General features: G+C 49.9%; 1 protein-coding gene across 2 annotated transcripts in view; it reads right to left on the reverse strand.

Annotated features, from left to right (window-relative positions):
- Nucleotides 1-5,070: 5,070 nt before the first annotated feature.
- The window catches only part of LOC147888295 (uncharacterized), a 62,502-nt gene continuing 43,188 nt past the window's right edge, over nt 5,071-24,384 (reverse strand). For both annotated transcript variants that reach the window (XM_087393122.1, XM_087393121.1), the window contains exon 8: nt 5,071-5,823. In XM_087393122.1, the coding sequence (XP_087249248.1) occupies nt 5,635-5,823 (189 nt within the window). In that variant the 3' untranslated portion in view covers nt 5,071-5,634. The remainder of the gene's footprint in view (nt 5,824-24,384) is intronic.

The following is a 24,384-nucleotide window of genomic DNA, read 5'->3' on the forward strand; positions in this document are numbered from 1 at the left end:
TGAGTGATTAAAGCTTCATGATTAACCTTTGTGGGAATTACTTCCCAGTGGTGGTGGCTCTCATCAGCATGTTTGTCATGGCTAAGATTCCACCAGACTGGCAGTTAATTACCAGCCACCAGAGTGGCCTGCTCACCCACCACATGGCGTCTGCTTCATGATTACTAGCCCATCTGGGATGGCGCCTGAGATTCCACCGCAGTGGCATTGCAATTAATATGGATGGAGCCCTGGGCTCCAGCCACCACAGTTGCTCGAACTTTATAATATATATAAGATCAGTGGCATTTGGCAATTTACTATGTTGCTCTCATCCACCCCGACTCTGCTACTTTGCTCTATCTTCCTACTTCCAAGTTTTAACTTTCCACCTTTTCCCTATGTAGAGCAAGCAAGGACATGTTAAGTGTTCAAAAAGTTCCAACAACGAGACGAGAGATGATTTTGATATTGAACTTAGACTTGCAAGGCCTTAATGAGCTTAGCATGTGGACCAATGCGTGATTGGGTATAGTCATTTTTTGTGAAGTTCATGGAATATATCGCATATGGCTAACTTAGAAAACTTGCTCGATTTGTAACTTATGCATTTCTCAATGAAATTTAACAAACTTGGTGTCTAACTAATCTACACATTATGAATTTGCATCTGAGATATAAAAATTACACAATCGGCATCTTGAATGAGATCGTTAAACTATATTGCAAATGTTGTAATGCCTATGAAGCATGCATCCTATATTAAAAACATCAAATAATTGTTCTACATATATATATGGAAGCAGTTGTTTATTTGAAAGTGCACTACTTGAGCTTCCCACAAACCAAAGGAGGAAATCAATTGAGAACCTTTGCTATGGTTTAGGGATTCTCCAAGATTGTACTATAATTGTGCACATACATTTAAGGGAAAGCTTGATAACTTTTTCTCACTTGGTCGAAAAAGTAAACTATTTGAAAGATTTTGAACTATGGAGCTAAGGATAAAACTCTACCAAGTTAAGCATTTTGTGAGAGTTGAGAATAAACTAAGAAACGGAATAAAAAGAAAAAGAGAGAAATATTTAAAATGAGAAAGAAAAAGGAAAAAAAAGTCCATAAGAAAAAATTGTGAAGGAGAATAGTTTGGGGTAGGCATTTGGAGTACTTGGCACATTTTAAAGGCCAAAAGCCTTGAGATATTGCCTATGCGGCCTCCAAAGTATACATGTAGCTCAAAGCTCCAAGAAGATTCTCCATGGTACTTTGCACAACCAAAGTATTTCAGTGAGCCCACAAACATCCCATCAATCAACAAATTATAGCTCCAAGCATTGAAATCTCAAGAACTAACTCACACAAAAGACATACCCACAAATTGAGAAGACCCACCAATGAACACAAAGCCAACTAAAAAGAAACTTCATTTAGTGGGACCAAGGGAAGATCTCAAGATTTATTCATCAACCCCCCCTACTCCCTCTCAATATTTCTTTCTCTCCCCCCCCTCTCTTCCGTCATTCAGCTCCCCCTCTCTCCCCCCACTCAACGTCTCCCTCTTCCTCCTAGTGCCTCCCCCCCCCCCCCCCCTCCCCATCCCCCTTTCAAACACACGAGACCTCCGTCCTACATACCATGCTATTGCTCCTAGCAAAATTATGGTGTTCCTCACTTGGGACAACTTTCTTGCATTCCACCTAAAGAGATTAAAGACATAGCTAAACTAGTTATATGCAAGGCAAGCAAGAGGGAGAAGTGGCAAGACACAAGGCAAGCAAGAGAGCAAGGAAGCAATGGAAGGGAAGGGTGAGCGATGGAAGAGAAGGGGGAGGAGAGCAAGGAAAGCTGCAAAACTCAATAGAGGGGAGAGGAAAATTCATGAGCCTCGAGCATTAACTTCACGCAACTCGAGCGTCAACCGATCTTCTACTGACTTACATTAATGGGCATGTGCACATTTGGCTTAGCTTAAACATAAGTTAGTCGATCCAATAAGTGGGAAGGGAAAGTGACTAATTCGTGTTTTCCACCAACTATTCACTAGAGGGACATATTCACAAGCTAGGGAAGACACAGTGTGAAGCAATCTACCTTTTGTACATGTTGATCAAGTATATCAACTTAAGAGTGGCAAACATGCCATCGAATGATTGATTGTGACACCGACAACTTACTACTTGAGGAGTGGCATACAAGTCATTCTACGATGAACGAGACTCTTTAAAGTATGCCTCTTAATATGGTTAGCACTAGCATTAACAATTGGAACCTCAAGCTCGGCATATCAAACGACTTATCAAGTTACTACTTTGCACGCGCCTTTCTAATGGCCTAGAGGTGGTTCTACACTCTAGTTCATTGTTTGGAACCACCACGTGTCAACTTGGAGAGATTGAGGCAATCCAATGAGAACCCAAATAACTCTACAAGCTAAATTAGTATTGAGCCCAAGCCACTTTGTCCTAGCAAGTCATAGAAAGGCAAAAAAACTTGGCACAATCAATCTATTCTTAAGAAGCACTTCAAAATGGCATGTAAGCATGATTGTGCAACGTGGACCAAAGAGGCCATACATAAAACCTAATTGGAATAGATCTCATAGAGTCACCCAAGTCCAAACCAAGGGATTGAAGAGTTTCGAGAGAACAAGTGACCCTAGCCAATCAATAGCAATAAAATTAATCCTTTTGTATTTTTTCGGAGTCGATTTCACATTATATTCTAACTCAATCTTTTGTAGAGTTCTTTAATTATCTCAAGCTTTAAACAACTTCATTACACACATGATCTCAGGTCTTCACCATCAAGTGTAGTCACAACCATTTCGAGGCACAAGAATTCATTCAACCTATAAAATCAAGGATCCCATAAGCTTGGATATCGTGCAAGAGGTCTTTTAACTATTACATAGACGAAGATATTCTCCTACTTCAACTACGAACTATGACAAGTTGAAATTGCCCTCCAAGGCTACTTAATCACAAAATTGCTAAGGAAGCTTGATTAGTCTCACCTTTATTTCCTATAGAGAGTACATCAATTTGAAGAGTTCTTATAATGAATGCATGTCCAAAGCAATATATGCCCACAAAGGAAAAGTGATATTATTAAGTCATGCTAGAATCAAGGCAAGGCAAGGCAAGGCAAGGCAAGGCTGAGATGAAGGTTGATTGTACCAACCCAATGACAAGTAAACCCAATTCATCTAAGATTCTCGACATAGCAACCCTACCAAAGACTTACTCTATTTATAGCATTGCCCATGTGGATTGACGAGGTAAATCAATAAATTTAAATCACATTGTTGCTTGCACACCTTTAAATAGTACCAAAGTGCCAAGTTGCACAACATGACGGGTGCATAGAACATTTCTTAAATTGAATGGAGAACACCAAACTCTGTTGAGAGTAGTGCAAGTAAGACAATGAATGGATTAAAAACTTGGCGAAAGAAATCAACCTCTGGAACTCATGGCCACACCACCTCACTTATTGCTTAGCAAGATGCCTTGCAATAGAGCTTAACACACTCAAGACTCTACGGCACGAGACGTTGCAGTTCTACAATCCTCACCAAAGAAGCCCCTTACTTTTCTTGACAAGCATCCCAATAATGTCCTAAGAGGGAACGCGGCCCAAGGATCCCAATCCTTTAGGGCCACCAATGCATAATTGAGTTGCCATCACCCATCCTTGAAGAACCTACCCTCTATGATAAGGCACTATACCAACTTACTCTTGGCACTGCATGGCCTAATTAGAGTCCACCAAGCCCATGCCGAGATATGTACCATGCCTAGGAAAAAGAGGGACTATTGCCAGCCTAGCAAAAGCCAAAGCACATGGGCAAATCCACTACTCTAATTTTGGTATTTATGAAACCTTCGTCATTGTGTGATACAAGGATGACTTTTCATACTCCTATGTAGCAAACCTTGTAGGATCGTGCATCTGTTAAGTATGTAGGTGTTCCAAGACTTCAACCTATCAAACAAAAGTTGTTACGCACACCATGCAAAATAAATGCTAAAATGGCCAAAATTATTATACTTGACCGAGATGAGAAGCCCCTTGAAAGCCCAAAAGAATACATGATTCCTTCCTAAGGCAAGATGGCCAAAGATGCCAAGAATAATGTAGGATAACCGAGCAAGGCATACATGAGTCCTACCAAGTCTACTGCTCATGCACAGAATACCAAGTATGATTTCAATGCAAGACAAGCCAAGAATGGATTTTGACATGTTGAGACTAACAAAGGGGATACATTTGATGCTAACATACAAGACGAACCCAAGTGTGGGACTGGCCCAAGTACCACATGAGAAGAGTGCCTAAATTGTAGCAATGAGGAGTCTGGTCAGACTTCCACTGTGTGATGCCAAGAATGCCATCACGGTGAGCTATCCAAGAAAGGCGGAGCACACTGCCACTCAACCAGGGACTGCAGGATGGCACCACTTTCTCCTCTTATATTATTGCTATTATTGATCATCTTGATACACCTACGTGATTGTTGAGGACTTCAGGAGAAACTCACAAAATGCTGACCAAATGAACATTAATTCCACAACTGCCCAACTCCATTAGCAGCTCACTTAAAATCTAGTGTATTTTGCAAAGATGAAGTCCATCTATTTATTCTTTTGAAGCCAACAATCCTTCATTTTAGTCGAAAAGCTGGCTTTCAGAACAGTGACTCCTGCTTGTCCAAGTCTCAAAGAGAAATCCACCCGTATTCCATATCTATTTCCAGTTATCTCAGCTCTGAAGGAGTGATGCCCCTGCAATCGACATTCATTTCTCAAGAATAACAACTCAGTCGGATCAATTTACAACACATGCAGAGCTCTAAGGAGAGCATGATTCTCATAATTGGCAAGCTGAGCACATCCACACAACCCTTCCATCCCTGGGAGCCTCAAGTCACCCTAGACTATATTCTACATTCCAAAAAGAGTATTGCTTCTCACCTATCAGGTAACCATAGAAAGCAATTGCTATAAAAACAGAAAGATAAGCTGACTAGAACAGAGAAACTTGAGAAACTTATGAATTTAGAAATTCAAAGTTGAAACCTCTACACTTGAATCAGAATATATTTTGCACAACATAGGAGCCAATACACTCATCTTTACATTATAGACATCAATTTTTAAAACAGCCCATCCATCGTGGCAACTACTCCACTTACCACCGAGTGCAATGAATGCTCCTGAGCACCGTATACAACCACAAACTCCTACAGAGCTTTCATATAGTTACAAACAAAGTGTAGGCAAGCCAGTTTGTTCATCCCTTTTTATTCCTTTACAAATAACTCCAATGTCCTTCTGACTAATGTCCCCATGTTCTAACTGCCACCTGCTAATCGCTGGCATAGGATTGGCAGGCCTTTCTTTAAAGTTTTAAATATTCTCAGCCTTCCCCAGATCTACTCACAAGGTGATGGCCAGTATACATCAGTGATACATGACAGCTTTCTAAAGAAATTTTCATATGCTACAAGAGGGAGCCAGAAGACCCCACTACAATTCTCACAGATTGAGGGTTTTGTTTACTTTTTATTCTTTTTCTCCGTGGATTCGGGGGGGGACACAGGGACACAGAGAAAGAGAGAGAAAGAGAGATTTAAAACCTGCACTCCATGGAAAATCATGACGATATTGGTTCATAAGGGTATGAAAGCCAAGGATGCTTCAGTGCCTCTGATGCACCTGGGCGATTTTCAGGATTAACCTGAAGAAGATATCCAACAAAGTCGACAAAGCCTTGATCTCCCATGGGCAGACGGTGCCTTAATGATGTCTTTTTGGGCAGCAGGTACTCCAGCTGGAGTGTGTCCTGTGATCACAGAAGAGAAGGTAATTTCTAACGAGCTTGAACACAACAGATTACAGCATTTCCAAAAACCGAGCATCCTGCAGACATGTTTTCTGTGTACTGTGTACAGAAAGGCTACTCGGATGTGCCTTTTACTATTTAGACGAATGTAAACTAATAAGACAAAGCAGAGTCACCAGAAACATTTCTAGAAGCGGGTTTTAGGGCCTCAAATTGAAACATTCCAAAAATCTCCAAAGAATTTTGCCTAGAAACATGCATAATTAATATCTCCATTTCCTAACAGCAAGATCATCATGTGAAGCTGAGTATAGGACAGCCTTCACAACAACAAGAGAATATGTATAGAAGATCTTCGTGGTGGTTTGCAGCCATCTAATGGAATGTTGGTATTAGAATCCCCAGACCAATCTGAATCACTAAAAGCATGCAAGTCACAGACACCCCCGCTGGATATAATTACTACTGGTGGAATGCTTCGTAGCATAATCCCTAGCCCAATTTGAATCACAGAAAACATGCAAGTCAGAGCCAGCGTATCAAGCACCTTCCCCCCCCCCCCCCCCAAAAAAAAGAGACTTCTATTAAGTAAGAAAGAAACCCGCTAGAGCAAGCTCTATGCGGTAATACACCATGCTAAGCATGTAATAAAAACACCTCAGAGGAATGAGGTAGAAAGAAACCAAGGCTGAGGCTAAAAATGCCATCTCAACCCTATATAAGTCTCAGCAAAGAAGGGAGAGTCTCTCCAATCTCTGAGAAAAGTAACTCTCCTGGAGGAGGCTACTCGAGATGATCCCTGCATGGTCGCCCAAATGGCCATCAGAGTGTGTATCGTATTTGTCCAAGTACTGGCCAAGATCTGAGAAGGGTGAACCTGAGAACCCTCCAAAGCCTCAGTGCATCTGGCTCTCCAAATGTGCCATGCTGCAATGCTAGCTAGGATCTCCCATGGAGAGTCGACCGAGGAGTGAGCAGCCCTGAAAAGAGTGGCCGGAACATCCTTTAGAGAGCACGACTCCACAAGGTGTCGTCGGATGTGAAGAGCCCAAGAGGAGTCAAGTCTCTCAAAAAATACTTGCCCTGAAAGAGTAAGCCAAGCCACTGATCCCCAGGTCATATAGAAAGGTAGGCGAACAAAAGTGCTGAAAAGTCTTGCAATCCCCTTCTATATGATTCTCGCCTGTCTGCAATCCCATAGGCAGCGCTGTATTGTCTCCAAAGCAGAAAGGCAGCGAGGGCAAGAAGGGTCAGCTCCGAACTTGTATCAAGCACCTTGAGTGCAGCAACGCCGTGAGTTAAGGCGCCAGCATAAATCGGTGAGGTGCAAGCACTCATTATGCCTTTATTGCACACTCTTTGCTCAATTTCTCTTAGCTATTCAGAAAGTTGTGAGATTTCAAGCACGAACAACACTTGTTTGCCTCTAGACTCAAGAATTGCAACATAAAACACATGGCATGTTCGAGCTCGAGAGCCTATGCCGAAATAAGGCATTAAACCAATGGGGATAGGCATCATGGGATGGTTTTAATCTTGATAAATTGACAAGAAAGGGCAAAAGGGCAAACACAAGTGATGAGCATCAGCAGGTGGGACACCCTTGAAATGATTTCATCTTTGGTAGGGTGACAAGAAGACAGCCATAAGTCTTTTGAGACATTCATGTTTCCTTTTCAAACAATTTGATCGAACAAATCAAGTGCAATAGGTCTTTCCGTATAGCAGGGCCACAATTAAAGGGCTCCGATTGTAACTCGAGGGGAAGCCTTAGTTTTATTTTACCAAGATAAGAAGTCACACGCCTAGGTTGTGAAGATGCACTTCTAATGGCTAATTCCACTAGGATGATCCAACATGAATAATACAAGCAACAAAAGCACCATCCTAGTCAATGTCAGGGTATTGAGGAAGAGGAATACTTAAAGAGGGCGAGGTGATCAGGATGACAGAGGACCAGCATATACAAGGGGAGATAAAATGCATGTCCATTCCAACAATAAGAGAGCAGTGCCAAACTTACAGATAAAACAACTAAGATGCAAACCACTACCAATCTAGGGAAATTGCTGAAGCATGACCTCTCAAAAGGAGAGGATAAGTCTTGAAATGCAGACATCTCAAGGACCAATTTACACCATACAATGTAGACATCATACCAAGCTTGAATGTCATACAAACTCAGTCGTTAAACTTGTAGTCACTCACTTCAGCCAAATGGCATCTTCAAAACACGTGATTGAAAGAGGTACCACTTTAAAAACCCAATGTCCATGTTTTCTTTTTTGCAAAGAAAGGAACCTTCTATTAATGCTTGAAAGACTTCATACAAAGCAGTCCCGAAGGTGCTGAGTATGGAAAAAACCGGGAAAAGGCTGAAAGAAAAACCGGCCTGTTCCAGAGAAACCCAGCTCACTGCCTAGGGGATCTCTGGTACTGGGGCTAACAACCAGGTGGGGGGACTATACAACCAGCGAATACCTCGCGGAGTGAAAATGTAAAAGACTCATGCAAGCCAAGCCTTGCAGAATCTACCTCGCGGTCTGAGATACTGGGAGGGTCAATGTGCCACTCCTTCCCCAAACATCCCACCACTCTGATCATAGATGACCAGTGAACCCCATCTAGACTCCCATCCATCTCTGGGTCCCTCTCAGTGAGATCCTGTACTAGGCCTCCAGGTTCTACACGGAAAAAACCAGGCTGTGTGCTGCCTCGCTGCATCATCATCCTCAACGGCACACCAGTCCGAGAAAACTGGCCCAACCATCTCCTGTCCATCCACACGCGAAGTCCCTCCCACCAGAACTCAGGGATGGCTAGGTCAATCTCTCTCATCCGCTACCCTGCCCCTCGTAGATGTGCTACGGCGCCAAGCCTCGCCTCTACCTCCATGGGTAATCTACTCCATCTGCCAAAGGACCGGCCCGGTCCACTATCCCACTGTGCCCAACCAATGTGAGTCCGTTGTCCGAGCATACGCCCCTCCTGATCTCAGATCTCTGGGTGCCAAACAAGGAGTTGATGCTCGAACTCCTCTCTGCATTTGGGCTGAGCAGGAATGAGGCCCCCCGCTAATCTCTACAAGACCCTATGGAGGCTCCTCATCAAGGGGGGACCCTTCCCCATAAGGGGGGCCTCTAAGAAGATCCATCTGTGTGAAAGCTGCCACTGCCCCCTAGTGCGTGGGGTGTTCTTGAGAAGCCCTCGCTATAAGAGGAGCTTCCAAGGCTCTGCACCTGGAGTGAGGCCGCAAACAACCAACTTGCCCAAGAGGGCTCTGCTCTACATCTCCGGATCAATGATACCCAAGCCTCCCAGTGCCTCAGCATAATCACCGTCTGCCAGGCGACCCGGGCTCTAGTAATCCTTGTGCCGTCCGAACTTGCCCAAAGGAAATTCCGAACCAACCGTCGGAGCTGCCCAATGCACCCTCTATGAAAACACTAGCATGAGGTGATATACCAGGCCGTTGGCAAGAAGGACTAGTTTGCCACTAAGGCACGACCCGCTAGGGAGAGGTTGACAGAGCTCAAGTGGAGAAGCTTGCCCCAAACAAGGACCGGGGCAATCTGCTACTCTGCTATAATGTCAATACCAATCTGATATCCGAGGAATCTCGTTGTCTGGCCCTATGGTATCCATCTGAAGCCAAAGTCGCTCCCCCACTCACGAATCTCCTATGTCTCCTCAAAGCCTATGAAGAAACCTATGGACTTTGTCCAGTTGATCTACGCACCCGAGGCCTCACAGTAGATAGCCAGGGCTCCCCTGACTCTCTCCAAACTCGTGGTGCCCTCTACATACAAGGCTGTGTCATCTGCAAACACAGAGTCCAGTAACTATTCCTCCTGCCTGATTGGGAACCTCACCCTGTGAGGCCCACCACCTGTGATCTCAAGTAGTAGCCCAAAGCCTCTGCGACAAACAAGAAGAGGAAGGGAGCAAGGGGGAGGCTCTGGCGGATTGAGCGAGAGAGAGGAAAGGCCTCGCCCGTATGTCCTCCGATAAGCATCTAGCTAGAGCTCCCCGCATAAAGCGCAGAAACTCCTCTAACCCATCCGTCTGAGAAACCCAATCTCTGCATAGTACCCTCCAGGAAGGACCACTCCACCCTGTCGTAGGCCTTCTCAAAATCCAAGAGGAGGACGGCCAACAGCTGTGACTCTTCCCTAGACCAATCCACTGCCTCCCAGAACATGAAGATGTTGTCCAGGATGCTCCGCTCCTGGACGAACCCAATCTATGTGTCGTGAATGATGCCAGTAAGATGGAGCCGTAACCACAAACTCAAGAACTTGGCGAGGATCTTGTATGCAGTATCAAGCAAAGTGATCGGTCTCCATTGCCGGATGTCTGACCTATCTCCCCCTTTCAGGATCAAACAAATCCACCCCCTGCTCAGGGACTGAGGGAGAGAGCCCGTGTCAAAAATCTCCTAGCAAGCTAGTCAAAAAGGGGTGGAGATGAAATTCTGGAAGAAGGCAAGAGTCAAGCCGTCCTCACTAGGACACTTCTTGGTCGGGAGATCCTTGAGGGCTTCCCAAAGCTCCTCATCCGCGAAAGGCTCCTCCAAACTGCTGCACAAATCATGCGAGACTACTGTCGGAACGTGATCCCAAACTACCTCCCGGGCCACAAGACCAGCTGGAGTCATCCTCTCTGTCCGAAAGAGCTGGTTGTAAAAACCTGTGGTCAAGTCTAAAATCTGTTGAGGGTCAGTGTGCATGATGCCTTGCAAATCTCGAAGACGCTGCCGCTGCGTGCCTGCCAATCAAGGCTCAGTGGTCTGAAAAATTCGCTTCATCATCCTGTCCCCCTGCTATACCCACTGGGCCCCGGAAGAGTGATAGGAGAACTCGGCCCGCCGAATCTCTGTGTCCTGAAGCTTAAGGCGAGCGCTCTCAAACCTGTCACTAAGCCACTGAGATCTTGGGTCTTGCTCCCTGAGCCGCTCTATGGAGGCGAGGTCTCTCTTCAGTGTCTGCTCGCGCGCCTGAAGAGTCCTCCTCCGCCTAAGGGCATGAGCCTGCAACTCCTCACTGCTCCTCTGGATCGCATCGGCCACCCATGAAGCCAAGCCCTTACACGGTGCCGTCTCTTACTGCTGCCATGACCTGTTGAATCTCCTCATCCTGCAGGAGGTCCTCTGGAATGCAGACCCCCTTTTGGGGAAGACCTCCACGGGGTTGCTCTAAGTGAAGTACTACTGGAGAGTGGTCTGACATTGTGGTGCTTGCAAGAATCCCAGTAGAGCCACCTCTGTGCAGTGCCCAGTCCCCAACATAGAAGCGGTCTAGCCTCTCAAGCAATCCATCATGTCTCCTCTGCTCGAAAGAGAAGAGGAGGCTGCCAGGTATCCTGCTGAAATCTGGCTCTCGCCACGGGTTTCTGCCACTGATCATGAAGATGAACTGCTCTCAGGTGCTCCACTCTGCTGCTGGCATCTCAGAGAAGGAGGCATCACCATGTTTGTCCTCCCCAAGCTCCAAGTTGTTGAAGTCCCCTCCAACAATCCAAAAGTTACATCCGGAAGACAGTCTGATAGCCTCCTCCAAAAGGCCGGACGATGTTGTCTGCACGCTCAAGCATACACGTTCAGGATCCCAATCCTGGACTCTCCCATGCTAACTCCCATCCAAACTACCCGTCCTAGGATAAGCTCACCCTGATCATAGACCTCTGGAGCCATTGTCTGTGAGACCGAGATGCAGACCCCTCCACTCCGTCCTACTGTAGGGAACCACTCCTCCAGACCTCTCCCTGGGAGAAGGTGGTGTCGCCGTCTGATGTCTGATGCTGATAACATATGCTCCTAAATCAAAAGGATGTCCATTGTCCACCCTACCACTGCCCTTTGCAACTTTTACCAAAGGATCAGGTATTGCGGTTGACTACGAGCACGGTCGTGGAGCCCGTGCACGTTCCAACTCACTACGGTCCAAATCATGAGGACGGGGATGCAAAAAACAAGCCTCCCCTGTGAGTGGATGCATGTTCTAAAAAGACTGCCTTATGTGACTTTGCCGGGGGTTTGGAGAGCGAGTAGTCCGTGTCTGTACGTCGACGTACTAAGGTGCACACCGGTTCAATGCCAATCTTCAGTGCCCACTTCATCATGAAGAAGACTTCCACCCCGAACAACTCCGCACACTTCTGGAGTGGCCAATAGTATGCCTGATCAACCTTTGCCTCAAGCTGCAATCTGATAACTTCTATCGCCAAACCACATCAGCTTCTCTCGCATGAAGCACTGCTGAAAATTCACCTCCGCACCATGGGCGTGCCAAAGGTCCAGTCCCTGTGGCCCCATCCACTCGTCCATCATGCATCGAATCTGATCTCCCATAATAGCATCAAACACCACTGGGGACCACTTCTTCAACCCTCTGGATGCGAGCTGGAATCTCCAAACTGGGTGTGTCTGGGAGCCTACTACGTTGATCGAACCCCCTTTCCGAGGCTACAAGACCACAAGCGTTACCTCCACGGCTAGAGGGTAAGAGTCTGGAATCTACAAATAATTCCAGAGTCCCAATCTCCATAAGTCCCGCTATAAGGGACGCCCAGGCTGGAGATTGGGAGCTGTTGACCGGGAGGATGAGCCGACTGGACAAGATGCTGCGGTGAGGAAGCGGAAGGGGACGTCGTCTTACCCTTACATGCTGGCAGGGGTGTCGAGACAGGGGAGGGATGGGAGGATAAAGAACATGCTGAGGAGGTGGAGAGGGGGGCGGAGGGAAAGGGGGGAGACGGACGGAGGGGGCGGGAAGTGAGGGTGATCGTAGCAGGAGGGGCAAAGGAGGGGGGAGGGGACGGGGGGGAGTAGGGGTGACCACAAGCCCCCCTTGCTGACTAGGCTCGTCGAGCCTCTGGATTCGCTCCTCCTCACCCGTTGCCGGGCCAACGTCCGTAGCTTCCGCCATCGCAACGTCAAGAGCTCCTGGGGCTCGCTACTCATGCAAGGGTGAGTGCGGACGCTGAACCTCCATCACGGGAGGATCCTTTGGCTAGGCAGTGACCCCTTCCGCTAGGGGAGGTGGATCTCCACGTAAGGGCTCCTCCTGCTGCTCCTCCTCCTCAGGTCCCTCTCGAAAAACCTTCTCTCTCTCTCTCTCTCTCTCTCTCTCTCTCTCTTCTTGAGGGACATAACAAACTGGCTGATTTGCTACATAAGGCGTCACCCTCAGCTTTAGGAACATTTGTATCTAAGCTTTTCAAGCACAGAAACTCACCTAGACATAAAGGTAGCTTCTCTTATTACCCTCCCCTTTGAGGGAGGAGTCTTTATGTATGTAAGGTTTTGTATTGTTTTAGGTCCCATAGGCCGATTTTGGATCTTCAGATGACGATAATATATTCTTCTTCTTCTTCTTCTTCTCTCTCTCTCTTGTAGGATTGAATGAAAGAGAGACAAAGTGCAAGTAGCAAAGAGTCGCACAAGTCTTAGCCGTCAAAACTAGGATAATGAAAAATAGGAGTACAAGGTACTTGTAAACCTAGACCTAGGACTCAGTGTCCTATGTGGCCTAAAAGGCACTAACACTACAAGTGCCTACATTTATGCCTACAAGGCACATACCATGGCCTATAGGGCATCACTAGAACCACCAGAAGATGGCCTACAAACCCCCCTCCATGGGATGGGCTGAAGTACTCTGGAAACGTCTCAAAATACCTGGTATTTTCTTGTCATGGTGGCACATGTTCATCCAAAAGAATATAACCAGCACTATTCTGTCTTCCAATTTGAAAATGAGTGCAACAATAGCAATACGAGAAGGTGGCAAGTACGAAATATGATCTTTCGGGCATATGTGATACAGACAGTACTCTATGGAGTAGAGGTATGGGGTGGGAGTATATCTCCATCAACGCGGAATGAGATAGAGAAAATGCAAAAGTCTTTCATTAGGAGGCACCTGGGCATCAAGGCTACTACACCATACTCTTTGTTACTCCTAGAAACAGGATGTATACCCATAGAGCTACATGCTCTGAAGAGAGTACTCAGATACATCACAAAGGTCAAGTGCATGGATAATGAAAGGCTACCAAAGAGAGCATGGAATGAAAGTCAGAAGCTTCAAAAGACAAACAAGGGCAAGATTTTGACATCCGGATGGGCACAGGACCTAAAAAAATGGTTCAAGAAGTGGGAAGTAGAAGAGTATTTAAACTACTCTTCAGATGAATGCACTACACAGGAAATGGCAAACAGCAGAAAACAAAGATAAATTTGAGTACTATCGCACATATATCAACCCCGAATATTGGTCAATTTATACAGGAAGGGAGACAACAACGCAGAAGTACATATGTACACCTATAGCAGTGCATAAACGGAGGGCTTTAGCCTCACTTCGCACCCGATCACACCAGCTGCAAATAGAAACAGGGGGATGGAAAAAGATGCCAAGGGAGAGTAGAATATGCCAACTATGTGATCAAGGTATGGTTGAAACAGAAGAACACATGGTAATGATATGCCCTCACTATGCACACATTAGGGAAGAGTTCAATCACCTCCTTGAGGGACATAACAAACTGGCTGATTTGCTGCATAAAGGGTCACCTTCAGCTTTAGGAACATTTGTGTATAAGCTCTTCAAGCATAGGAATCCACCTGAATCCTAGAAGGTGGTTTCTCTTTCCACCCTCCCATCTTCGGGAGGAGCTTTCATGTACTTGTGATATTGTATTGCTCAGGTCCCATAGGCCGGTTTTGGTCTTCAGAGGACGATAATATATTCTTCTTCTTCTTCTTCTTCTTCTTCTTCTTCTCCCCCCCTATCTGTGTTGAGGATGACAAGCTTACATCCTGATTCATTCTCAAACACATTCAGCCATCTCTGAAAGCATAAGAAAACTTTAGATTTGGCCGTTAAAGGATATACCCAGCAATATCTTGTGAAATCATCAATGAGAGTCACGAAATACGTATACCCCCCAATGGCATTTGTCCTCATTGGGCCATAGACATCACTATGTATCAGCTGCAATTTCCTTTGTTAGAGTTTTGGACAATTCTTTTGAAAAGGAAATCGATGCATCTTACCCAAAAGACAACCCTCACACACATGTTTGGAAACTGTGTGAGCCTGAGGTACATCATTTGCCATCTGCTGTGAATGTAGCTTTGCAAGAGCTCTATAATTGAGATGGCCCATTCTCTCATGCCAAAGATGACTTTCAACAAGCTGTGAATCTGAAATAGCAAATGCTTCGATAGAAAGTGCAGCTGAATGATGATCAAGGTGATAAAGCCCTTTTTGCAAAGTGCCAGTGAGAACTATGGCATTGTCATCACGAAGATCATAAACTAGACATCTGTAGCCATCAAAAATCACTCTGAAACCTGAAGTAGCAATTGCTGAAATTGAAATCAAGTTGACTTCAATGCCAGGCACAAAAAGGAACATTTGTCAAAGTGACAGGATGGCTTGAAATGGATGTGAGCTGCACATCTCCAACTCCTTTTACAGCATATGAAGCATTATTAGCACATGTAACAGTCCCCCCTCGAGGTGCATCAGCTAAAGAATGAAACAATTGTCTGCAAGATGTGACACGCTTGGAAGCACCACTATCAAAGTACCAGGACTGAGCATCATTAGCAGTAAAGAATGCATCAGCTTTGGAGGGATCAAATGAGCAATGGACAGCCCATGCCCAATCATCCTGAAGAGCATGTGCATGTGAAGCATCTTCTGGCTCATGGGATTCAATAGCATGTGCAGCATTAACTGTCAATCCTGCTTTCTTTTTCTCCGAAGCAATGCGCTTCCTGCATTCTGAAATGTCATGTCCAAGCTTGTGACAATAGTTGCATCTTTTCTTCTTTGACTTATCTGCTGTATTTTTAGATGCATGGGAGGAATTGCAGGTGCTATGCGCAGATTTTGGCTTGCCCATAGGCTTGGAAGCCTTGCCTCTTCTTGTCTACTGTGAAGCAAATGCATGATCAGGAATAATGGCTTGTCTATTAGCTCTACTTTGCTCTTCCTGCAAAAGCAAAGTAACTAGCTGATCAAAAGAATAGTGGTCTGGATTACCCATGGCCACTAATCGAAGGGTTGTAGCAAACCCTTGATATGTATCTAGCAGTCCATTCAATGTGGTACTAACAAGCTGTGAATTTGGCACCACCTCATCAATGTTGGCAAGTTGTTCCATGAGGTCCGTGACCTTTGTCAAGTATGCATCCATTGACTCACCTTCATTCATACTGACTTCCTGTATTTGCCTTCTCAAATATGCAACACGAGCTTCATTGCCAATCTGATAGAGAGAAGCCAATTTATCCCAAGCATCCTTTACTGTCCTGCAAGACCAGATGTGTGGAATAATGATTCTCTTGCATGATAAAGCAATGCATGAATGTGCATTTGCATCTCTTGCATCCCATCTTGACTATTCTTGAGTTGGAAGAGCAGCAGCAGGAGTGCTAGAGGAAGAGGCATCAAGAGGAGTACCCCCTGCAGAAGGACCAGCAGTAGAGGCAACCACTGTAGCATTGGCTGGCCTCAGATTAGCCCCAGAAACAATACTCCACAAATGCTTTGCAACAAGAATATGTTTCATGAGATAAGACCACAAGAAACGAAATACTCTACTACTGAAAGGGACGCCTTGGAAATAAAAAAGCGCTCCTGCGAGCTTCCCCTCCCCCCCTCGCCGTTAGCCCCTACCTCCCCTTCGCTCCCCCCCCCCCCCCTCGCCGCGTCCACCTCCACCCCTCCCGTCCGCCCTCGACCCCCGTCCCCTCTCCTCCCCCCCCGCCGGCACCCCGCTACCCCTCGCCTCACCTCCGCCCCTCGCTCCATCCCGCCCCTCGCCTCACCTCCGCCCCTCGCCTCACCTCCGCCCCTCGCTCCAGCCGCCCCTCGCTCCATCCCGCCCCCTCGCTCCATCCCCGCCCCTTACCTCCGCTCCATCCCGCCCCCTCGCTCCAACCCGCCCCTCGCCCCCGCTCCAACCCCCCCCCCCTCGCCGCCGCTCCAGCCCCCCCCTCCGCTCCATCCCGCCTCGCCTCGCCCGCCTCCGCTCCAGCCCGCCTCGCCTCGCCTCGCCCGCCTCCGCTCCATCCCGCCTCGCCTCGCCCGCCTCCGCTCCATCCTCGCCCGCCTCCGCTCCATCCCGCCTCGCCTCGCCCCCTCCGCTCCATCCCGCCTCGCCTCGCCTCGCCCGCCTCCGCTCCATCCCGCCTCGCCTCGCCCGCCTCCGCTCCATCCTCGCCTCGCCGCCGCTCCAGCCGCCCCCTCCGCTCCACCCCGCCTCGCCGCCTCACCCCCAGGCTCCACCGACGCTTCATCTCTTCTTGGGTGGCAGCCTGTTTTTCTTCATCGGAAGCTTGCAGTTAGTCTTGGCGGTATGGCGGCCCCCAGCCCGGATCCGGAGGCCCAGTCGGACCCTCCCTCTCCAGATGCCTACCGCGTTATCCTGACAGAGCAACAATCATCTCGTGTTCAGGAGGTAGCCAGTGACTTTGCTCGTACCTCTGTTTACGGTAGAGTCATTGGACACTCCCCCTCCAGGTCTACCATCAGGGACTGGCTCCAGTCCACTCTCTTGCTAGAGGATGGCCATATCGAGGAGGTGGCCCTTATGGGAAGGGGCATCTTCTGGCTCAAACTCTCCAGTGAGAAAGCTGCGAGCAATCTGATTGCCGGTTCCCCCACATCGGTGGATGGGAAGATCATCATGATAGTCCCGTGGTACCGTGGTTTCAGCGCAGCGGATTTCGACACTCGATTCCGTATACCTCGCCACCCAGTGACACTCGTTTTTCCAGGGCTTGCTACTGAGCTGCGGCCGATTGTCAGGGACTTGGGCTCCCATTTTGGCTGGGTTATGCACGACACCTTTGCCGACGCGGTGACCACGGCAGGAGCTCCCCGAGTCCGTGTGGCTGTGGCGGATCCTGCGACTCTCCCTGCAGTGATCGAGATCGTTACAGGTGCCGGCAGTATCACCCAGAGCATGATAGTCACCGGACAGCCAGGTCAGTGCCTGCGGTGCCATGGCTTTGGGCACTTGGCGGCTACTTGTCCACGCTTTGCCAGCTCGTCTCGACCCTCCCCGCCCCCGCCCCCTCCGCCCCCACCTCCCCCCCCCGGACAGCCACGTCAGGAGGAGCCGAGGCAGTCGGAGCCTGGGCCAGAGGTAGTGGGCGGTTGGACCGAGGTTCGAAGGAAAAGAGGAAAGAATAAGAAGATTTCGGATAAAGGCAAGGAGGCAGAGGTCACCATTCCTGCAGCAGCACTCCACAGGCCTGACAGGCAGATGCCCCAGGGACCTGGGAGAGCCTCTTCTTCGACGGCAGCCCGCCCTCCACAGCCTCAGATCCTCCTCTCTCCCACCCCCCCGCCTTCTCCCCGGTTTCCCCAGTTTCCCCCCCCTTCGCCCGCCCCGCAGTTTCAGCCCCCGCCTCCTTTTCCTCAGTCCCCTCCCCCTCCCCCTCCCTCTCAGCCCCAGTTCCAGATGCATCCCCATCCCCCTCCCCCCCCTGCTCCCCTCGCCCCTCCTACAGAGTTAGCTGCACCGTCGCCTTCCCAGCCGAGTGCAGCCTCCGCTCCACCTCCTCCACCTTCTCCGCCAGTCGCCTCCGTGGAGCCCGAGTCGCCTATCCCGCAGCCTCCTCCCCCTCCTCCCCCGCTTGCAGGACACCCGGTGTCTGTACCACCAGTGGAGCAGGTTTCCCTTCCCGCTAGCCCCTCAGTGGCAGACTCAGCTGGGTCTCAGCTCCAGGAGAGAGAGCTCCCTCGAGACTTTTACAGATCTGGCCCCTGGGACTACCTGGATGTGGCCGACCTTGGGACCTTCCCGGCTTGTCTCGACATTAGTATCTTCATGCTCCGCAAAGGGGCGGATGGGAGGATTGGTGCCTTGGCTCCCAGGGATGGCCCTAGCTTCGCCTTCACGTTCCTCAGCGATGGCACCGAGACCTGGACAGACGACTCGGTGTGGGAGGCTCTCAGAGAGCAGACACACGCCCAGATTTGCTCCTGGATAGGCCCGTCCGGTGGGCAGCTCCTCGAGACTCAGTGGTCCGAGGGCGATGTGCGCTTGCGGTGGCGTTGCGCTGCCAAACGTTTCCGATTGATCGTGATCCTCAGACCCCCCCTGGCATGGCCTCTTCCCCAGGACGTCAGAGCTTGGTCCCAACAGAAACTCCGAACCTTCTACGGGATGACTGCTTCAGAGATCTCGAGCTGGCTCGAGAAATCATTTGTTCATGGCACTAGAGGCCTCTCGCCTTTGCTGAAGGTGTTGAAGAACGGGCAGGACGACCCCGTCTCCCCCTCCAAACCTTCTCACAAGCGGCAGCGCCTCCACTCCGATCTGTCTGATTCTTCTTCGACTTCTTCTGCGAGCAGACAGCTGTTCGCAGCCCCCCATCCCTCTCCATGAGCCTACACCTCGTATCCTGGAATGTGAACGGGTTTCACTCTTCGAGTACCCGTGGTCCCAGGAAGCTCATTTTGCGTCAGGAACTTCAGCCTGCAGTGATTGGTCGATTGGATGTACTGCTGCTCCAGGAGCACAAGCTTTCTGCGGCTCATGCCCGTAGCTGCGGGAAGGTTCTCCCTGGACGCTCCTACACTTATTGGGAGCCTTCGATCGGCGCACAGGGGAGGAGCGGGGGGGTCTGTACCTCCGTGTGCGAGCAGTTAGCTCAGTCAGTTTTCGGTCACGGCACGTTGATCCCAGGCCGAGCCCTTTGGGTAGGCCTGAATTTGGAGGGATCCAAGATAGGAATCCTCAACATTTATGCTCCCACAGACCTCAGATGCAGAGCCACCTTCTGGAGGACACTTACAGGGATTCTTCCAGACATGGATTCCTGGATTGTTGGAGGAGACTTCAACAACCTGGAGACCTTGGAGGACCAGCAAGGTAGAGATCCGGAGTTCACAGGTATGGCTCAGGCAGAGCAGTCAGCTTGGGACTCTTTCATCTTCGCGACAGGAGGGAGGGACAGTTGGAGAGACCCGTCCTTCCGGCGTTGGCACGGGAGCCTGGACTTCTCTTGGGGCTTCCGCAGGGAAGGAGGCAGACTCCTGGAGCGGCTTGATAGGTTTTATGTCAGCGATTGGGCCATCAGCAGAGGTGGCCAGGCGGGCATTGTTCCAGGGACGACACTATCCGACCATGCGCCTGTGCTCCTCTCATTAGATTCGGCAGCCCAGACTCTCCCCCCCCGATCATGCAGGATTCCCGATTCCATCTTCTCGAGGGCGGACGTCCGTAGCAGCATTTGCAGTCTTTGGGACAGAGACTGGGGGGAGGGCATGGATCTGGTAGACTCGGTCGCGCAGGCTCTGCAGGAGTCCAGCCAGATCTGCCAGCTCGCAGCCCTACAGGTTCGACAGGATTGGTGGGGCAGAGAGAGAGCTCTTCGGAGGGACCTCGCCTCCATTCAGCGACTTCAGCAGTCTTCCCCGGGCTCGGAGGAGCTTCGGATCCAGGCCCTTCGAGCCAGAGCCCTCTTGGAGGAGACCCTCCAGCGTCGCTCCGAGTTCTCCTTTCACGCCTCTCTCTCCTTCTGGGCCCGGAAGGGTGACCGGATGTGCAGGGAGTTCTTCAGGACACACGGCCAGAGAGCTGCAGGTGATCAGCTACGGAGTCTCAGGACAGCGGATGGTCACATTGTTACGGACCCGGGGGAGGTCCTGGGGTTGGCCACTGACTTCTACAGGACCCTCTTCCAGCAGGAGCCACTTGCCCCTCGTGCTAGTCGTGACCGTGAGGAGGTGTGGAGGCACATTCCATCCCTGGTCCAGCCCAGCATGCAGGCGACGTTGTTGGCGCCGTTCACCGCGGATGAGATGTTGGAGGCCTTGATGGCTATTGATGGGCAGAAATGCCCAGGTGAGGATGGGCTATCCCGAGCTTTCTTCACCTCCTTCTGGGACCAGATCCATCAGCCCCTCCTTGCAGCTCTGCAGGGGATTTTCAGCAGCGGTCAGATGCCAGAGAGCCTTTCCTCGGGACTGATTTGCCTCATCCCGAAGGGAGGAGATAGACAGGAGATCCGCCAGTGGCGTCCGATCACTCTCCTTACCACTGCCTACAAAATCCTCGCCAAGATGATCAGTGCCAGAGTTCGACCTCTACTCCCAGACCTCGTCCATGACACTCAGACAGGCTTTGTCCAGGATCGCAGTATCCTGGATAATGTCTTCACCTTTTCAGAGGCGGCGGAGTGGGCTCAGTACAGCGGTTCACACCTTGCCATTTTACTTCTCGACTTCGAGAAGGCCTACGATCGCGTGGATTGGTCCTTTTTGGAGGGGACTCTGGAGCGACTAGGTTTCCCGGCAGGCTGGATTCAGGGTATCTCAGCTTTGTACAGGACAGCGTCTAGCAGAGTCATCATTGGAGGCAGGATGGGTGAGCGTTTCAGCTTGGAGAGATCAGTACGTCAGGGCTGTCCCCTGGCTCCTTATCTGTTTCTCTTCTTCGCCGAGGCCATGACTTACTACCTTCGGGCGAGGTCCACAGGGCTCAGGGGTGTTCGCCTTCCACTCCGGGAGGACACGGAGCTTCTGGACTCAGAGTACGCAGATGATACAGCCCTTTATGTCCAGGACGATGAGAGGATGCTAGAGAGGGTGCGGATGGCCCTGGAGGTTTTCTGCTCGGCCGCTGGTGCGAAAATCAACTGGAACAAATCAGTTGGTTTTCTCACAGACCCGGGGGCGTGTTCTCAGTGGGGGCGATTCCTGGGCTTCAGATGGATTCCACGTGGACAGACAGCTAGATACCTTGGCTTCCAGGTTGGCCTAGACATTACGCCAGCTCAGCAGTTTCTCCCGGTGCTAGATTCCATCCGACGGAAGCTGGCTTTCTGGAGCACTGCTAAGCTGTCCCTTGCAGGTCGTGCTTTAGTAGTTAACCAGGTCCTTCTAGCCACGGCTTGGTATGTGGCTTCCTGTTGGTGCTTCTCGAGATCCAGCGTGGCACAGCTCAGGAGGTTGGTTCGGAACTTTCTTTGGTCTGGGGAGGATGGGCAGAGAGATACCAGAGCCAGGGTTGCTTGGCAGACAGTCATTCTTCCGCAGGCGGAGGGGGGTCTGGGGGTCATTGATCCAGAGCTTCAGAGTCAGGCCTTGTTAGGCAAGCTTATCATCCGCGGTTTGACCCCAGGGGGGCAGACGTGGAAGATGTTACTTCAGCAGGGAGTCGGCTCTTGTGTCCCGCGCCGAGGTGGAGAGTGGCTACCGTCCTTCAGGTGGATCTTCACTTCCGCCCCGCTCACTCAGCCCCGCTCCCCACTCGTTCGTAGCCTCCTCATGGTTTGGAGGCGGCTCCGTCTCAGTCTCATTCAGTCCCAGCCCAGCTGTCAGGAGGAGATTGATCGCCAGCCGCTCGTCTGGAATGGGCAGGTCAGAGACGCCGAGGGCCTTCAGCTGGGGGAGAGATCACATATCAGGTGGGACGGCTGGATGAGGGGGCCAGCCCGGTCCCTTCGAGTTTGGAGGGACACGTACAGACATCTGGAGATGGCCGATCTGGCAGACGCAGCGGGAGGTGCACGCGGAGTCCAGGCGAGACGCACGGAGATCGACGGTGCGATCCCAGCCGCTTGGTTGGCTCCACCTGAGCCTCAGGTCCTCATGCCTGGAGACACCCACTGGCTGGGACAGTTCACCCCTCGTGGCATCCCACTGGTGGTCGCAGGACGTTTGGATGACTCCTCTATCGCCTTCTTCGCGGTTTCAGGGGACGGACGACTCAGGAGAGAGGATGCGCTCATTGACCCCCTACTCCCGTGGCAGAGGGTTAGGGTCGTAGGCCTTCTGGGGAAGGTCTGGCATACCGACCCTAGTATCGAGCAGGACCAGTTGCAGCTTTGGCGTCTTTGGCTCTGGGAGGGGCGGGCCTTGTCAGAGCTTGAGTGGGACCCAGGAGAGTGGTGGTGGCCAGAGATTGTGACAGGACAGGGGCAGACTTCCTTCTTCGCTTACAGCACGACTCTGGGCAGGCGAGTTCTCGGGAGGATGCAGAGCCGCCCCCCCACCCAGCGTCCTAGCTGGTACGCACAGGGTATTTCCAGGTTCTTTTTGCAGGCTTTCTGGAAGGCCTTGTGGGAGAGCTGGCGGCCGCGGAAGATCTCATACTTCCTGTGGCTTCTTACCCACAAAGGTCTTCCAGTGGGGAGCTGGTTGAGGCAGATAGGCCAGGACGGTTGCTGTCAGATTTGCCATGTGGATGAGGAGTCACCAAAACACTGCCTGTGGAGCTGCATGCGCGCCCAGGAAGTGTGGAGGTGGACTTTCGGGCTTCTTACTCGTGCAGCACCAGAGCTAGGAGTGATCACTTGGGGCGCGTTCTGTTGGTGCAGCACCGCACCTGGTCTTCATCACTTGTTCGAGGCATGCCAGCAGGACCCCACTTTCCTTATCACACAGGGGACGTGGGGGCCGCTCGAGGGTATCCCACAGCACCTAGCAGAGGCTGATACAGGAGTTCGGGAGAGGCAGCCAGTCTGGGAGATTATCAGCAGCATTACAGGATGGCACATCTGGACCTCGCGCTGCGCGCAGATCCTCGGTGGCACCTCCTTATCGACTGCCCAGATCATGGCGGAGATTTGGAGTGAGATTATTCATACCCTCAGAGGCCAGTGGGACCAGATTCAGGGAGACTCCCGGGCTGGTCAGGAGAAGCGGAGACGCTTCCTCCAGGCTTGGGATTCACAGAGCCTCTTCTTCGAGCAGACTACGCAGGGCCTTCGGTGGCACTACTCACCACCCCGATGGCTGTTCATTCACACTCAGCATATTCCTCCGTGAGAGTATGATTTATTATGCTACCTTTTGGGCTGCGTCCGGTTTGTGAACGCAGCCCGTCAGCTATAAGCTGACCTCTTGTATCTTGTTCTCGAAGTAATATAATTAGAACTGTTTTTTCGGAAAAAAAAAAAATTTTGAGATAAGACCACATCGGATAGTTGGTGCCATCCAACTTATCATCTTCACGAAGAACTCCAAATAGATCTTGATTGTTCCCAGCCATAGCAAATGTGATACCCTGAAGAAGACCTGAAAACCCAAAAGCCTCAAGGCTATCACTGCAGAAAGCTGGCTGTCCAAAAATGACAGCAAATATCTGCAATTTTCTGACCCAAATCAAAGGGCAAATGCTGATCTGACCCAAATGTGACTATGGCAGGCAATGTTCACTGCAAAAACAGCAAATCTGGCAAAAGCCCCAAATTTATTGAGGGCAAATAGGCCAAAAAGAGGGCAAATGCAGAAAAGCCCCAAATTTTGCTGAAATTTTTTTGCAAATGTGAACCAATGTATGCAAATCTGACTCAATGTCCTGCAAAAGTGACTCAATATCCTACAATCTGACCCAACGTATAGCCTCAAGGCTTGAAACTGCAAAAATATGAGTTATTGTCCCAAACACTAGTTGAAATTGAGCTCCCAACACAAAAAGCCCCAAATTTTGTTGACCTGAGTGATGACGTGGCACAATGTGACAGTCCTGAACCTGAAATTAACTGAAAACTTCAATTTTTGGAAAGATTTCAGTTTTCAACCTTGT

The sequence above is a fragment of the Dipteris shenzhenensis genome, chromosome 22 (assembly GCF_047967505.1).
Source record: "Dipteris shenzhenensis isolate YYH24624 ecotype China chromosome 22, Dip_SZ_1.0, whole genome shotgun sequence".
NCBI classification, from domain to species: Eukaryota; Viridiplantae; Streptophyta; class Polypodiopsida; order Gleicheniales; family Dipteridaceae; genus Dipteris; species Dipteris shenzhenensis.